The sequence below is a fragment of the Aedes aegypti genome, chromosome 2 (genome assembly GCF_002204515.2).
Source record: "Aedes aegypti strain LVP_AGWG chromosome 2, AaegL5.0 Primary Assembly, whole genome shotgun sequence".
Classification (NCBI taxonomy): Eukaryota; Metazoa; Arthropoda; class Insecta; order Diptera; family Culicidae; genus Aedes; species Aedes aegypti.
The window spans coordinates 297582396-297599081 of NC_035108.1; the positions used below are offsets into that span (position 1 = coordinate 297582396).

General features: G+C 39.4%; 1 protein-coding gene across 4 annotated transcripts in view; it reads left to right on the forward strand.

The window, feature by feature from the left end:
* Window positions 1-16686, forward strand: part of LOC23687644 (phosphatidylinositol 3,4,5-trisphosphate 3-phosphatase and dual-specificity protein phosphatase PTEN) — a 266964-nt gene that overhangs the window by 237306 nt on the left and 12972 nt on the right. For 2 of the 4 annotated variants that reach the window (XM_021845472.1, XM_021845473.1), the window contains exon 9: window positions 1003-3641. In XM_021845472.1, the coding sequence (XP_021701164.1) occupies window positions 1003-3135 (2133 nt within the window). In that variant the 3' untranslated portion in view covers window positions 3136-3641. Of the gene's footprint in view, window positions 1-1002; window positions 3642-12082; window positions 14581-16686 lie in introns of those variants that run through there. The other 2 variants (XM_021845474.1, XM_021845475.1) reach the window with 2 other exon arrangements.

Sequence of the window (16686 nt, forward strand, 5' to 3'; positions counted from 1 at the left end):
TTCTCACGGCATTTCTGGAGGATTTGCCGCACGGAAAAGATCTGGTCCGTTGTCGAGCGGCCGTCGATGAAACCTGCTTGATAACTGTCCACGAGCTCGTTTGCTATAGACGACGGAAAAGAATCTGGGATAGCACTTTGTAAGCAGCGTTTAGGATAGTGATTGCACGATAATTTTCACACTCCAGTTTGTCCAGTTCTTGCTTCCACTCTTCCGGTAGCTGATCCGTTTCCCAGATTCTGATTATCAGCCGATGCAGACAAGCGGCCAACCTGTCCGAGCCCATCTTGATGAGTTCGGCTTCGATACCATCCTTGCGGCCTTGTTGTTCTTGAGCTGATAATTGGCATCCTCAACTTCCCCCATCGTGGGAGCTGGTTGGTTTCCACTGTCCGCTCTGCTGATGTAGCCATCGCCTTGGCTGTCCTGACCTTCTGTGCCTGTGTTCTCTGCGCCATTCAGGTGTTCATCGTAGTGCTGCTTCCACCTTTTGATCACCTCGCGTCCGTCCGTCAAGATGCTCCTATCCTTATCCCGGCACATCTCAGCTCGCGGCACGAAGCCTTTGCAGGATGTGTTGAGCTTCTGATAGAACTTGGCAGTGGCACGCACAAAGATACTCCATGTTTTGATACCCACGACCCTCAGCTTGATCTTGATGAATAGCTGTGCGTTTACCGCTACGGCTATCTGGGTCTCTTGTGGCCGGCTTGTGCCCCTATTCACGATTTCAAAGGCACTTATCTGCAGATATAACGAACTTACGAAGTCGATCTTCTTATTTCAAACTTTCTGTAAATGCACAAGTTTAAAATGAGAAGATTAGCTTCGTACGTTATATCTGCAGATTAGTGCCTTTGAAATCGTGAGTAGGGGCACAAGCCGTTCATTGGATTTCGACACCTGAACTTCTTCAATAAACGCAATCATGTTGATGTTTCAAGATAAATGATAAACCAAGATTCATTTTGTATCAACGCTTCTTTATTTCGTCTTTTGCAGGTGTCACTCGTAATGCGAAGAGTACCGAACGGTAGGTTCTCGGAGAGCGTTACCCTGAAGTCGTCGTCTCAGCTGATCAGTTGCACCATGGAGAACAACCGACAGTCGCACATATTTCCCCAGTCCCAGATCCCGCTGCAGAGGCTGTACCAACAGCAGCATCAGCATCATTCGCCTCTCCAGCCGCAGCAACATCATCCACCGCATCGACAAATCAGCAGCGATCCCTATCGACCAACGATAATCAAACACCACAACAGTTCACCCGGTGGTTTCCTGCAGCATGACCAGACACAACAACAGCACCACTATCATCAGCAGCAACAACTAAACACACTGCCACAGCAGCAGCAGAACAACCACCAAAATCATGATCCCCAACAGCAGCAACAACAGCAGCAGCAGTATTTCAAGCGGTCGCTCGAAAACATCCCGCAGCAGCACTACGCTGATGATAGCCATCAACTCCACTGTCAGGACTACTCGGAATCGTCCAGCTCGGAATCGTCAACCGAAGAGGATGGATGGGATTCCGGTGAGTGTCAAGCGCCCGATAATGCTAACCTGTACTATCGAAACGATAACTATTACTACGGTAGTTGTGCCGGCCTTACTCCCTCGCGTCCCAGTCCTGCTCTCGGTTCCCTAAAAATTCCCATTTCTGCAAGTTCTACTTCGCCCCTGCCAGCACCATCTGGTGGCAGCAGCAAAAGCAACAACCAGAGTGACGTTACCAAGCCGATAAGAGCCGCGCAACCTATCCATACTGATAGTTGTAGGAGTAGTAGTAGCAGTAGTAGTAGTAGAAGTAGTGGTAGACGTAGCAGTAAACCAATTGGCAGTTCAAAATTAAACCAATCATTAGCTAATACAACATTCGCAACTAGTAGTACTAGTAATAGTAGTAAACTTTCAGTAGTGCCTGCTGTTGATTCTTCCATTTCCTCTGGTGTGCTAAATTCTGCTTCCCTCTTGATGCAAATGTCGGTACCACGGTTCCACAAGAGCAGTGACACCAACAATGGAAAACTTCCTTCCTCTGCTTCTGAACTTATCGCGAAACATTCAGCTACCGGTACGATAGCCGTTCCTTCTACTAATCGCACCGCCTGGTCGTCAATTGTGCTCAGGCGTAAGAAGAAGAAATCCTTCAAATCAAATGTAACCCGAAGTCACGCCTTGACGTCCCGTGAGTTTGGGTCAACGGCCAGTGCATGCTCCGGAGCATCGATATCGGCGCAGGGAAAGGCCAAATCTGGGAAGGGTAAATTTCATAAGCTCCGGTGGCTGCGAAATATGCGTAGCGATCCCAATTTGAAAGACGTGCTAACCCAAAGCAGTGACATCGTTACCCTGACCCACTCGAACGTTGGCCTGCGTGACACTGCTGTGGCCATTACTTCCCCCACCACAAGTCCCATTGTAGTCAAACATCCCCCAGCTGTAACAGCTGTACAACCTCCAACTGCCTCGAACGAAAATCTTCTGTCGATAGATTACTACTCGTCAATATGTGATAAGCAACTTAGTTTCGAATCCCCCTGCAAAAGTCCCGGTCATTTGATGAAACTGAATCTCTCTCGGAGGCCCGATGGAAATGCCAAACCAATACTGGATGCTGTTCCCGACAGTGAATGCGCCATTGTGATAGCAAAGCCCAGTGAACAACGGCTCAAGATTGGCTTTGAAGTCAGTCCCATCCAATCTCCCACCACCAAAGCGAATCCCCACCCAACTCCTTTTACCAAAACCGACGAACCACGTGACAAGAGTCCCTTCGAGAAAAGCGAACCCGAACCCGGCTCATCGAAGTCGCTTGGACTCGTGCCGAAGCAGGAGAATGCTAGTTTCTGCGATCGAATCCTCCAATCGCTAGCAGCCGCCGGCATGGGATCGAAAAAGACTTCCGACAATGAACTCCAGGTGCCCTCTCCAACGACAACGTCCGCCGGTGGCAGCCCCATCGCTCCCAGAGTCAATCGCTGCTCGCCGTTCTCCTTCCGAGAGCTGGGCCAGGAGTTGAAGTCCGTCATGAAGACATCCTCCCAAGCGAAACTGGCTCTTCATTCGCCTGCAAGCGATGGGACCCCGTCGGAAGTTTCGACTCCAACGACAAAGAAAGCCGATCAGTAGGACCCCCATCCCACCTCCCTTCTTGTTTCTATCTCTGTGTACCTCTACGGCTGTGCTGTTTACGTGTGAGTGTGATTTTAAGCATGCGATCGTGTGTATTTAGAATGAATGTGCAGAAATGTGTGTGTGCGTGCGTTGTTAAGTTTCGTTAAGTGCGTAGTATATGTTCCCCCCCGGCGAGATTATAACAAAATAGTCAATAGGCAAGAATACCCTAAACAAATTCTATAGCTTACGAAACACATGTTCATTGCTTCTTATGTACGCGTGCGCTAGGGCCACAAATTTCAGCGAAACACTGTTTCTGTCGATTATTTGATATATATGCCTAGTTGAAACAAAGACCTACTTAATTCGAACAACAAACTACTCCCACAAACTGAGAAGATTGAGATGATTTTTATTTTTACTAATTTTATTTTGTTGTAGTAGTAAATAGTTTTATACACACAAAACTCTATGATAATGCTGATACAGTTGAATAAGAACGATTATTTCTATCGAAATTTGTGTAGCCTTTCTTTTTTTCTTCGCAGTCACTTTCCTTATTTTGAGAAATATCACTCCTTCTACGTCCTTTTGTTTCACATTATCTACACTCTATTCATTGTAATTCGTACTTTTCTATTTGCGCAAAAATCTCTTTATTTTCTTCTTATGCTCTCTAATGAAAGTCAATGTCGAACCAAGTCGTTAAAACGTGTACCATTCCATTTACCTGTCATATATTGCACAAGAATCTATCAAACGTACGTTGGTTTCCTTTCTTACGGTGAACGTTGCGAATACCCCTCATTTTTGTTACGACAAGAGGTGAATCAAGATTCTGTCTATTTGTACTGCTTGTGTGCCTTCATATAGTCCGGTGTGAATTATCGTTTGTCCGCCAGGTGTCTTCATATATGAGGAGTCACTTCATTTTACATTCTTCACTTGATGTGTTTCATTCATCATCTCGTACATAGTGAATATATATGGTTTTTGTTCTTTTCCGACAATTATTCATTGACTTGTTTTTGCTGTTAGTTTGCTATAGGGTGCTGTACATAAAGCTGTCCATCGCATTGGTTTTTACTGAAAATCATGTACATTATTGCTTACATTATGCGTGCTGAAGCTGGTGGACAGAAAATATTCGAATAGAACAATTCAGATTTTGACTGACGACCTTAACGGTAAGATAAATCGAAGCCATACCGCAAATTTAACGTATGTTTTGCCATGTAGCAAAATTGGATGGCATTACATTCGATCACTTCCTTTTTCAACAAAAAAAAATGCAAAAAAAAAACGTTCGAACATGTAACACAATAGGTACCTGAATCAAAGCAAATGCTTTTCCTCATCGTCTTGAGCAGAGAGTAGCTCTGAGTGCGGCTCTCACAAATTGTACTGCCTCAAAAGCCTTGAAATTCCCGGAGAAAAGGTTTTTTTTTATTTTTAAAGATTACGGAGATACCGTAATCTGGGGTAACATTGATCAGTTTTAAGGATACTTCTGAAATATTTCATTTAAAAATGCAAATATTGCGAATTTTATATTTTTAAAACAAGTACTGTCACCCGTAACTCGTGACTATATATTGTATTTTTTTTTTAATGAATTAAGCATGTTTAAAAACATGTTTTATGCGATTTTTTTAATTAGCTGATATGGGGTAACATTGATCACCCATGTAAACAACGGTCGGAAATATTGAAAATGTCGTTAGTTACTTAGATCATGGCCCCTGAAGCCGAATCTGAAGGTCAAACGCTTACAAGTCATTTATGTAGTTTTTGAGTTATTTTAAAATTAAAATTACCTCGAACCGCGGAATACGCCTTAAGGTAGGCATTTTCCTAAGGGAATTCTACAGTCATTTGGTAATGTTGCCTAATTGAACATACTTATGGAAGTTTTGACAACACAATCGTTTTCGGCGATCCTAGTTTTGATGAGAACCGCGTATCGTTTGCAGAGGTTATGTGAGACAAGAATCTTCGGTAGTGTCATCCTCAACCATTGAAATCATTGTTTCGAGAACTTGACAAATTTACGCATGAAGTTAACGCAATTTTCTCAAAAATCTTAAATTTTATTAGCTCATGACTATAAGAAAGAGAAGCAACATTCATGCTTTGGAAATGTGCCTTCAATAAATATATGGTGATACCAACTTATTACGAGATGAGTCAATCTGATCAATGTTACCCCGCTGATCAATGATACCCCTAAGCATTCAGCTGCCGATAGAAGCATATATCTTCCATTAGGCTTTTCAACAATTGCGAGATTTTGAAGTTGTCGATTATAAATAACTATTTTTTGGGTTATGAATAAAAATAGGGTGTTTATTTTAAAAATTGTTGATTCGGATTTGTCCCATTTGGCTTGGTCGTCCTACTGCAGTAGTAAATGAATCACATTACAAGGTCTCCAAAAACAAAATTTATTGGTTCGCCGCAAAAATTTCGTGAGTGCTCTTCAAAGAATATAAGATTACGATTCTACTGATTTGAAATTATGGTCGATCCAATGCTGACGAAATTGACCATGTTTATAGCGTGTTTTTTTTTAATGTCACAACTTCAAGTAAAAAATTAGTATACAAAATTCAAAATAAGTTTTTGAAAAAATACCTACGAAGTAACTCATAACTCGTTTTTCGAATGCGCCATAGAGAATTCCAATTGGACGTATAATCACAGAGATATGAACAAAACACTCTTGTATGTTTTTAAGAGGGTGAACCCAAACTTTTGCACGGGATAGTATGTGCTCATGGAATCTTCACAATGAAATTAAAACACATTTTTAAACACAAAAAAAAAATTTAAACACATTTTTGATCTTCAGACTCGACGTTCTGGAGTTTCATTTCTGTAACATGGAGTAATTGAGGTAGTCAGAAGTAAAGGGTAAGTAATGTCACTGTGCACGTGCTGTAGAGCTTTATGTGAAAGAGTCATATTCCATGTAGGCTCACTCGTGATTTAAAGCATAAATCGAAGTATTCGAGTTGATACGGAAGTCAATTGAAGTGAATATATCAAAGAAAACTAAGATTATAGAAAACCACGTTTGAAAGTACGAGGTGATGTAACTTCTAGCACGGAGGTATTTTATTTAACAATACAGAAGAAGAGTAAATGATATCATCCTAATGTATTGTAATTTTGTTCAATGATTGATATGGTGAATTCATCCTAAAAAAAACTATGGTTCCATTAAATTTTACCATATTGAAGTTTCTATACCAGAATGACATTTTGATTGCTCCTTAAACTTTAAGCCCAGGGCCTCTGTATCCGACCATTCATGAGTTAACAATGGTTAGAGGTAGACGGGGAAATATGAGCACCCTAAGGTAAGCTCGATTTAAGCCAAGTAGGCTTTTTATATTGGTAAAACTAACAACCGTCCTTATTATATTGGACATTATCACTTTAATCTTAAAGATTAAAGATTTGAAAAGTAAAAAATAGTTTTCCAAATAACACTTTAATAAATAGCTGTTTTATCCTCGCACAAAATACTCCGGGGCAAAATGGTATACGGGTGCCTCAAAAGATGAAATATACAAAAGAAAACTATTATTTTTCAATGCTTGTAAGGGGTCATGCACAAATTACGTCACGCTCCGAGGGGGGGGGGAGGTGGTCAAGCCAAGCGTGACAAGCCTTACAAAAATTTCGGAGTACTCATACAAAAAACGCGACAAAGGGGGGGGGTCCAAAAAGTTGAAATTTAGCGTGACATAATATGTGTACCATCCCTAATATCCGAATATATTATCTTGAATGCCTGATAGTATTTATCTTAAAAAAATATAACTTTTAGGCTTTTTTTAAATATATCTTTGAATGGAAATCTGATATTTCACCTTGAATAACGTTTTAAATTCTTGTTTATTAATATGATACCTTTGCCAGGAGTTTTCAGCCTTTTTGGCTCAGCTCCTAAAAAAATGCAAACTTGAAATCTGGATTTTTAACAAGCTTAAAGTGCCGATCAAATTCCTACAAAAATCATAAAATACGATTCATGTTGATCAGTTTTTCATTGATTTTGATTTAATTCTAATCTCAAATTGAAAATTGTTTTAATTCTAATCTAAAAAGATTTGTTCAAGATGATTGAGTCCGTTTGTTTATTTCAGACTTAACCTGTGACAATTAGGCATCTTAATGAAACTTGGTTTGGTAAGGGAATTTTCCGACTTTTGTTTTTAGTTCAAACAACTGAGCGAGTTTCTGTAGCGTAATATGTAGATTTTGAGCCTATAATAATGAGTTTGAAAAGGTTAACAGTCACGAAAATCGTTATCATGAAATTATCTGAAATACATAACAGTTCGAGGATGATCGAGAATTTTGACATCGTGCGTATAAGACTCGTAAAAACGGTGTGTACGTTCAAAACATCATACGGTTAAAAAGATTCAAATGACCTCTAATTTTTCAAGAGCACAAATCAAGAGTGATCCTAAATGAAAATTCGATCGATTGTAACCAACGAGTTACTAATTCAAGCAAAAAGTTGAGATATTTCAAAGCATGGATACAAATTTTAAAAATTATCACGGAGCACCTGTGAAGGCTTCGCGGTGTACAAAGTGCTCCCATCCCACATAATTTACTAAAAAACTTCTGTAAGAACGTCATAAACAAAGGGTGCTCATCGTGCCCACCTAAGCCTATGTTTATGAGAAAACCAAGCTAATAAACTGTAGAAGTGCCTATAGAACACTAAGCTTCATTAATTCACTTAAATTCATAGGTTTCCGCGAATAACATTCAGCGAACAATGAATTCAACAAACTTCAAATAGTATTTTAAGTCTTTCAGGGTAAATAATAATCTTCCCGGGGATCAGCTGGGGATCAGTCTACTAACGTAACTTTAACTTGATTGCCAGCATAAGGTACCGTGGGGAAAGTGGGTAATGAAATTCGTATAGTTGGGATTCATCAAATTCTAAAGACTTTAAATTGAAATAAACGAACTGAAATTGATTTTTATGTAAATTTGAAAAAAAAAAATACAGAAAAAGTTTTTGAATTAAGTCTCCCTATTTTTGTCGTTTTGAACAGTAACTTGAAAAACCAATAGTTATATTTATGATTTCTATTAACTTTAGCATTTGTTAAGGCGTCCCAATGAACAACAACATAAGTAAGACGTAAAAAAGGTTTTTTTTTCTTGTCACTTCAATTTTATTCTGTTCAGTTATGTATGTTTGAATGAATCGACAACATTATAACTACAACATTTTCAATGTTAGTTCTTACATGATGGGACAGCAATTGCATTTCCGCTATGCAGAATTTCCACCGCTCGTTTTTTGTTTTTAGCAAAGTCGGATTTGACGTCGCATAACTCTTCGGGAAAAATCTTTCTTGGAACGGAATTCTTCAATAAAGCAGTTAGAATCTTTTTTGTGTTTTACCCCATTTATATGTTTTGAACTAGCTTTACATAGACATTCCACGAGATTACCGTGTGTTCTCTTATATTGGAACTTTACAATCAACGTCTTCCTTTAAATCGGCTGTCCGAAGTAGACACATTGATATCGTAATGTTTGGCAATCTCTTTTAGAGAAGTTCCATGCTTTTGGATAGCTTTTAACGCTTTGAGTATAGTATTTCTTGAATTATCAGCACGTGCTGTTTCCTATGATACTTGCGAACCTTGTTTACTTATAAGTACCTGAAGAGAAAACACAAATTCAATATGAAATGAGAAATTTTTCACTTGCCCCACGTGATTTGAAAATTGACTGTGTTTAAAATTAGTTATTTTTAGGTCTACGTCGAATTATTTCTTAATTTTTTTAGCAGTTTGAACTGTCAGAGAGGACAACTTAAAAGTGGTGCAGAAAATTATTTTCCGCAATTTTGTTCCACTGAAAATATTGAAAGAAGATTGCACGCTGCCAACTTGTTACAGAATAGTAATCTCAGAAATCTCTTACCTATTGTAATGTTCTGAATGGCCTAAAGATATACGCATGCGTTTAAAACGTTAATTGCCCATTACACAGTGATGTCATCAGAAAATCGCTCTCTTTCCCTCTTTCGGGAAATCTGAAAACAACGATGCCAGGTACTGGCACCGTTGTTTTCAAGTTTTGTTGAAAAGCGAAAGGAGAGAGAATTTCGCCGTGAAATGCCTAATTCACATATTAAGTGAAATCTCGAAAACTTATTCAAATAGTCTCAAGTCAAAAAAATGAACAAGCTTACTTTATCGGTCCTACGTGTTTCGCGTACGTTACGACACCACCTCCTGTCAAAATGTCATTCATAAAATAATCGATCAGCTGTTCAAAAACGTTTCGCAAAATGGGCTATACCGAAAACATGTGCCAAATTTACTGCAAATCGAAGATGGTCGAGTTCTGTGACTGACTGATTTGGCATGGAATTCGGCTTAGGTATCGTACACATACTACGTAACACATTAAGGGCGGGAGGTAAACTTCCTTTACTCATTGTTACACTAGGGAATGGGGGGGGGCGGGTTTGGTAACCGTTACACAACGTTCATACTGGAGAAGATACTTTTGTTAAACGAGGAAAAGAGATATTTTATTGAAAATAAATAAAAACATTTTTACAGTTTTTCTAATAAATATAAAAAATAGAAGGTGCAGTCTTGAGTAAGCGTGAAACGTTATTTATTGTTACATCGGAGAAGAGGGGGTAAAAAAATCCGATTTTTAGCGTTACGTTACTTGGATACCATGCCTTATATGGGATTCTACCCCATTACCCCGAATGCCAGTTCCCCGAATGCCATCATCCCGAATTCCATTACCCCGAATGCACTATTACCCCGAATTCCATCACCCCGAATGCCATTTCCCCGAATTTACAATTATCGTGTCATGATAATATTGATGACATTTCCCCATGATATAGGAATTCGGGGTAATGTCATTCGGGGTAATGTCATTCGGGGTAATGGGTCGTTCGGGGATGTGGAATTCGGGGTAATGGCGTTCGGGTTAAAGCCATTCGGGGTAATGGGATTCGGGGTAATGGGGTAGAATCCTTATATGGTATTGCTAATTTTTAATACTTAGTTTAACCCCATGGGCAAACGTGGTTTACGGCTTAAGCGAAGGTGAAGAAATTGGCCTTAAGTAATGCTGCTTAAGCGGTCACGTGGGATAATGTCCACATTGCTGTATCTGGCGTGAAAGGTAGCGCACATAAATCATGATTAATATGTCTCACTGCTTATACCTAGTAATGCCCGCAGAGTAGCTCAACTATTATAGCCAAAGATTTTCAAATTCATGCAAAATCAATAACTAATTACTGAGGCGAATGATTTGAAAACGGTCTTCGGTAAAGTTGTAGCTGACGAATGTATTGCTCTGGCCCTCAAGAGCACATGGGCAACACTATAGCTGATAGAATGAATTGTATGCTTTTGCCATAGTACTTGCCATACAAACTTGTGCAGGACTTGTGCAGTCTCAATGTTTATCCAAATGAGCTCAAATTTTGGAAGGACACTCAGAATTTGATCTAGAATCGAATAAGCGGTGTGGAGCAATAACGATGTTTTGAACCACCCTAGTGGGACATACATCATATGGTCGGCGTTAAATCAGAGGGGACCAAATACAAAACTTGTGAAAAACTGATTATGTTATTATTAGATACACAATTACATTAGCTTTATTTCACTTTAATCAGATTTGATGAATAGTTCAAACTGCAAGAGATTCGTTCGAAGTATGCAGTCAGAGTGAACCAAGTGCTTTTACCCGTAAAAACGAAAACTCGGCATCGAATGATTCATCTTATAATCCATCAATGAAAATTAATATATTTTACATAATTTGATGCATTTGAACACACTTCGGCTATGCAAGGATTAAATGATTGTTATTTAAAAAAAAATCAGACAGATAATCCAACACAAAATAATTCTATTAAAGGTTTGAATAATGTTTTTTTTTTGTCATTTATCATCGTAATTGGCTGTTTTTCATCACGTGTATCTCGGTAAGCCTCCTTGGACTCGTGCTGTAAAAATCATCATTCTGTAATTTGTTGCGTAAACTACTACTCCGTGATTATCATTTTGCATTATATTGTTTAAAAATAACACTAAAATGTGTGAAAATACTAAAAATTTTCAAATTTCAATAATCGCGAAGTGTCAAACTTTTAACTAATTATTCTCAAAAAAAAGGAAAATGTTGGCACCCTAACTTAACATCGACCATATAGCCCTAGCAAAAGAGCAGCTCCGACGTCATCACGTTTCACCTAGTACCGCTTGATCTTTTATACCATTTGTAACTCTTATTAATGTTTATTTACTTTCGATTGAAAACCATTATAGTCTATAGAATGTTTCTAATCCCTCATTTTTGGACTCAGTACCGTATGATGCTGATCATCTTCTTGGCAAACAATTTCTTTCAATTTTATTCCATTTTATCTTAGCTAAGAGATCAATAAATTCTTGCATTCTACAATTTTTGGGAGCATTGGGTTGATTACCATTTAATTAAACTTAAAGTTCAGTTTGTTCACGTTGAGATTCTTCAGACTGTTTGAGCAAAAAAACTGATACACAGTTTTCTGCTGCGGTATCTCAGGCTTTAAGGGAAAGTCTTCTTTGACTTGGGTAAGTGAGGTAAGCGTTTCTTCTAATGTGATGTGGGTTTGCTAGAACACACTTAAATCACTAACCCACATTTCATTTGTTTAACGACATGCGTGCAACTGAGTAGCCACTTATGCTTCTCCTGTCCGGTTTCCGCATATTTTCTGTCCAACCCGCTCAATGAAAACCACATCCGCTAATCGCTCCTTAGCCAAACCACCCATCATCTGCCTACTTACCAAAATCTTTCAAAACTCACCCATCATACAACACAATCTCCGGTACTGCCCAACCAACCAGTACTAACGCCAACCTTACCAACCACCAACAGGAACCGTCGTCAGCAGCAACACTCGCCGTCATCACGTCACCACACCTACCTCCACCATCTCCTCAAACTTCGCCGGCAACACCCGAAACGGCAACGGTGTCACCGGTTGGAACATCGTTGCGTCACCGTCCTGTCCCTTCAATCACCTTCAGCTTCGGAACCATACTCATCATTCGATAGCGTACGATGACGATGATCAACCGAACGAGGACGTTGATGATGATGAGGATGCTGCCGCTCCGGGTGCCACTCGTACTACTAGTCAGGCCATGTGCTCACCGAGCGGTAGCCGATCGTCGGTAACTTCGGCTCCTGAACCCCCAGTGAAGCCCAGCTCGACAAAATCGCCAATCAAAAAGTCGGCCTCGGCCGTCGAAGCAGCGGTCTCCACCGCGGCCAACAAACTGCGTCGAATGTCGGCCAACGCGAAATTTAGCTTTAGCAACAATAACAGTAGTAACACTAACTGTAAGTCCAACAATAAATCTAGTACTAGTAGTGCTGTTAGCGGTAGTAGTATCAATAATTGTGATATTTTAAACGTGTTGACGCATGGGCCGATTTCCCAGCAAGCGTCGTTAAACGCAGCTGTTCAACAAAAGAAGTACAACAACGCGTCGAGTCCAATCACCAGTCCGAACAAAGTGGTGGGACGAAGTATTAGTAACGATCCGACTGCTTCCACGTCCTCCGGTGCCACGTCGACGATAGCGGACCACCTGCGACGGGACTCCTTGCCAATCATCGGTGGTCTGCTGTCGTCGTTCTCGTCCTCGTCGGTATCATCCTCGAACTCATCCTCGCTTTCCACATCCACATTCGGAACCGGTAGCAACCACCAGGGCTTACCATTGCTGGGGTCTACCGTGGGCCAGCAGAAGCCTAGTAAACTGCAAGCACTGTTTTCGGTTAGCTCTTGTTACAATGGATCTCACGGACGGAACGACGGCGGGAAGATTAATAACGGACGCCGCGTGAGTCGAACCATCTGCTACGGCGATGAGGAAGATGATGATGGTAATGTTGGAGGTGGTGGTGGCGGTGATGGTGATGACGATGATGATAATCGCGATGACGACGATGTGGTGGCGGCGGCGGTGGCAAAGGTGACACTCGGGAGCAATGGAACTCCGCGTCGGAATGTTCCGCGTAAGCTCGGTAGCACCGCAAGTAATAGTGATAGCGGACGGAGCAGTACCGAAATTGGGCCGGAGGCCGAGAAAGAGCCACAACGGCAGCGCCAGGATGGAGCTGCTAGCAATGGCTGCTTGAATGATGTGGTTTAGATTGGGATGGGAAGTGTGAGAGGAATTGTTTTTAATCGGTTGTGCTTGGATTTGGGGGTGTGCTGAAGTTATGGACGTTTTTTATTGTTGACGTGGAATCATTTGAAATGAGATGGTTGGAAATATACTTTTTTTTCCAATGAACAAACATTGTTTAGAAAGTACCTCAGTATTTAAGTAATTTGGAGTTTGTATTTCTAGCCACACACTGTATATCTAGCCAGAGGCACTGGAAGTGGCCAGAGAAACTCGGGAATATTCCTGTGACCGGAGTTATTCCGATGTGTCACAGGGTCAAGTCGGGTAAAAATGGCGATTTCTTGGGACATGTCAAGTTATTTTTTTTAATTTTTGCAATGACAACCATTTTAAGAAGAACCGGCTATAGTTTTGATGGATACCAAACCGTTTCAATTCTCGAAAACTAGAGCTCAAACATAATAGTTCACTGAAATGCGTTCCAATTAGCTTGGCACAGATGTTTAGATACAAATTGGCCACTTTATCGTAAATTTGAGGCGTCCTGGGGTCTTAAGGTCTTAGGGTCAATCAATTGCAGAATATATGGTTATTCAACTCAATCGTTTCTCAAAAGGTTTACGGATACTGGAACTTGCGGAGTTCTTGGATAAATTCATGGACACATACTTGAAAGATTCGAAAAAAAAAAACCTGAAGAAATTCTTATGAAACTCCGTGGTGAATGATCGATCCATGATTAGAATTCGTTGAAGAAATTTCTAAAGGTGTCATTGGAGGATTTCATTCCACATAAAATTCGTGAAGAAATTCAAGTAAATCCTGATAACACCTAGGAATGATTTATTCACTGTAGAGATTCTTGAAGTAATCTCAATATTAATCCATAAGGAGAAATTCCTGAAACTGAGTACGTATGGAATAATCTTTGAAAGAATTCTGGGATTGGATCCATGGATAAATCATTGTAGAAATTCGTATAAATTTATTATTTAGAGGTTCAAAGATTTTTATTAGTTTTAAGAAAAAATCCTGCAGGATTACTTGAACTAAATCCTGGAGTAATTTCAAGCACAATTATTGGATTGCAGTTATTTTCCTATTGGAAGAATTCATGAAATAATCCCTAGAGAATTTTATTAGGGGTCCCTGAAAAAAAATCTGCTCAAATCCCGGAAGACATTTATAAATATTCTAAAAGAATCCGTAGTAGTCTCCTTTTAAAACTTTGGAGAAAATGTTTAAAGAAATTCCGAGAAAAACGCTGTAAACAATTGTTATACATATTTTTAAGTAATAGGGTCCTAAAGCCCTGTTCCAATTTCAGTACCAAATGCTCAAATTTTGGATTTATTTTGTTTTGCGTGTCCCTCCAGAAATGTCAGATAGGAGCAACTCCAGTGTGAGCACTTTTTAAAATGTAAAGCCCCAGTGAAAATTTGTCGGCGGAGTGAACGTTTCAAAGTTCAAGTTCAAATATGGACCAATCTTTAACATTAAAGTTTAAATATAAAAGAGCCGTTATTTGAGCGGGAAAATTTGCCAAAGTAGTAGCAAGGACACGTTTTGTCGAGTTATTTGATAAACATTTCTGGAGACTATTTATGAAAAAGATCCTAGTAGAATTCCCTGACAAATATTTGAACAACATCTTGTAGGGTGATAAATCAAGGAGTAGCCCCTAACAAAATTTCTGCTGAAACACTCAAACAATTCGTAGGGAAATTACATCTTGAATCCTAGGAATCGTAGGAATACTTCGAGGGATATATGGAGAAATTCTTAGACGAATTGATGGAATTATCTTTGGGAAAACATGATCCTTAAACCCTATCCCTATTTTAGTACCGAACGTTAGTTTAAGCTAAAAATACATGTATACTCAATTGGGTCCTAAAAAATTTTAATGAAATCTTGTTTTTATTTAATATTACACGAAAGAGCATGTTACTACAACTACTTTAGCAATTTTTCCCGCTCAAATAAGGGCTTTATCATGTTTAAACTTCAATTTAAAAATTAGGTCCATGAATGAACCTTGACACTTTTGATCATGTTTGACGTTCGCTTAGTCGTCAAAAACACCACAGGGCTTTTAGTTTTAACACTGGGGTTGTTCTTATCTGACATTTTGGAAGGGACACGGAAAACAAAATATAACCAAAAATTTGAGTTTAAGCCAAGGGGTGTGACAAAATCAGAAGGAACATTAAAAAAATGGTTTTTGGACTAAAACCAACGAAGAACATTAAAAAATTGAGTAAACATGTGTTTTTCTCCTAAACATAAGCGTTTAGCACTAAAATTGGGACAGGGCTTCAGGACCCTATTTTTAAAAAGTTTTCTTTCATTTAATCCCGACAATCATTTTTTCGGTTTTTTTTTAGATTTTGTCACACGCCTTGGTTTAAACTCAAATTTTGGGTATATCTAGTTTCCCGTGTCTTTTTCTCTCCCTATTTCATTCGCTCCTTCTATTGTTGTCAGAAAGCGAAGAGCAAAACATCCCATAAACCGAAACTTTGTGCGTTACCTTAAGTTTCGGTAAGAGGCATAGTACTGGAAGTTTAGTTATTTCATCGGCTGGTTGTGTAAACAGAAATTAGCCAGTACTTATTTTTGCATGGCAACTGTTTGTTAGGTCAACTCAAAATTAGGTTAACCCACGAACCCCCGGAATCGAGTGGATTGAACTCACTTTTGAGTACTTTATTTTCTCCGTGCAGTGTTAAAAATGAAAGCCCCTGTGGCGTTTTTGTCAACTAGTGAACGCCAAACTTGATTTGAAGTGTCGAGGTTTATATTTGGTCCCATTTTTTTAACTTAAGTTTAAATATGATATAGCCGTTATTTGAGCGGGGGAAAATTGCCAAGGTAGTAGCAAGAACACGCTCTATCGTATTGTTAAATGAAAACAAGACTTAATCAACAAATTGAGAACCCTATTGCTAGTGGAATAACTAGAATTAGTTTTGAAAGATTTTTTAGAAGAATTTTAGAAGAATTATTGGGAGAATCCTTGGAGGGACTTCTAAAGAAATTCACGACAGTATTCTTGAGTAAATACATGGCCAAAAACTTGAAGGCATCCTCGAAAGAATTCTCAATGAAATCCGTAGAAGAAATCTTGGATAAATCATAGATAACGAACTAGTGAAAGATCGATTGTAATTCAATTAGTGAAAGGTTGGTTGGTTTGACTTTATTAATGAGATTTTAAGCCCTGGGCTAGTTCATCTCGAGACCAACGGCTTTACTTCCCTTCCGAAGGAAGTCGTCACTATAACTTTTTACGTCATAAGTGACTATGTCGGGGATGGGATTCGATCCAAGGTCCTC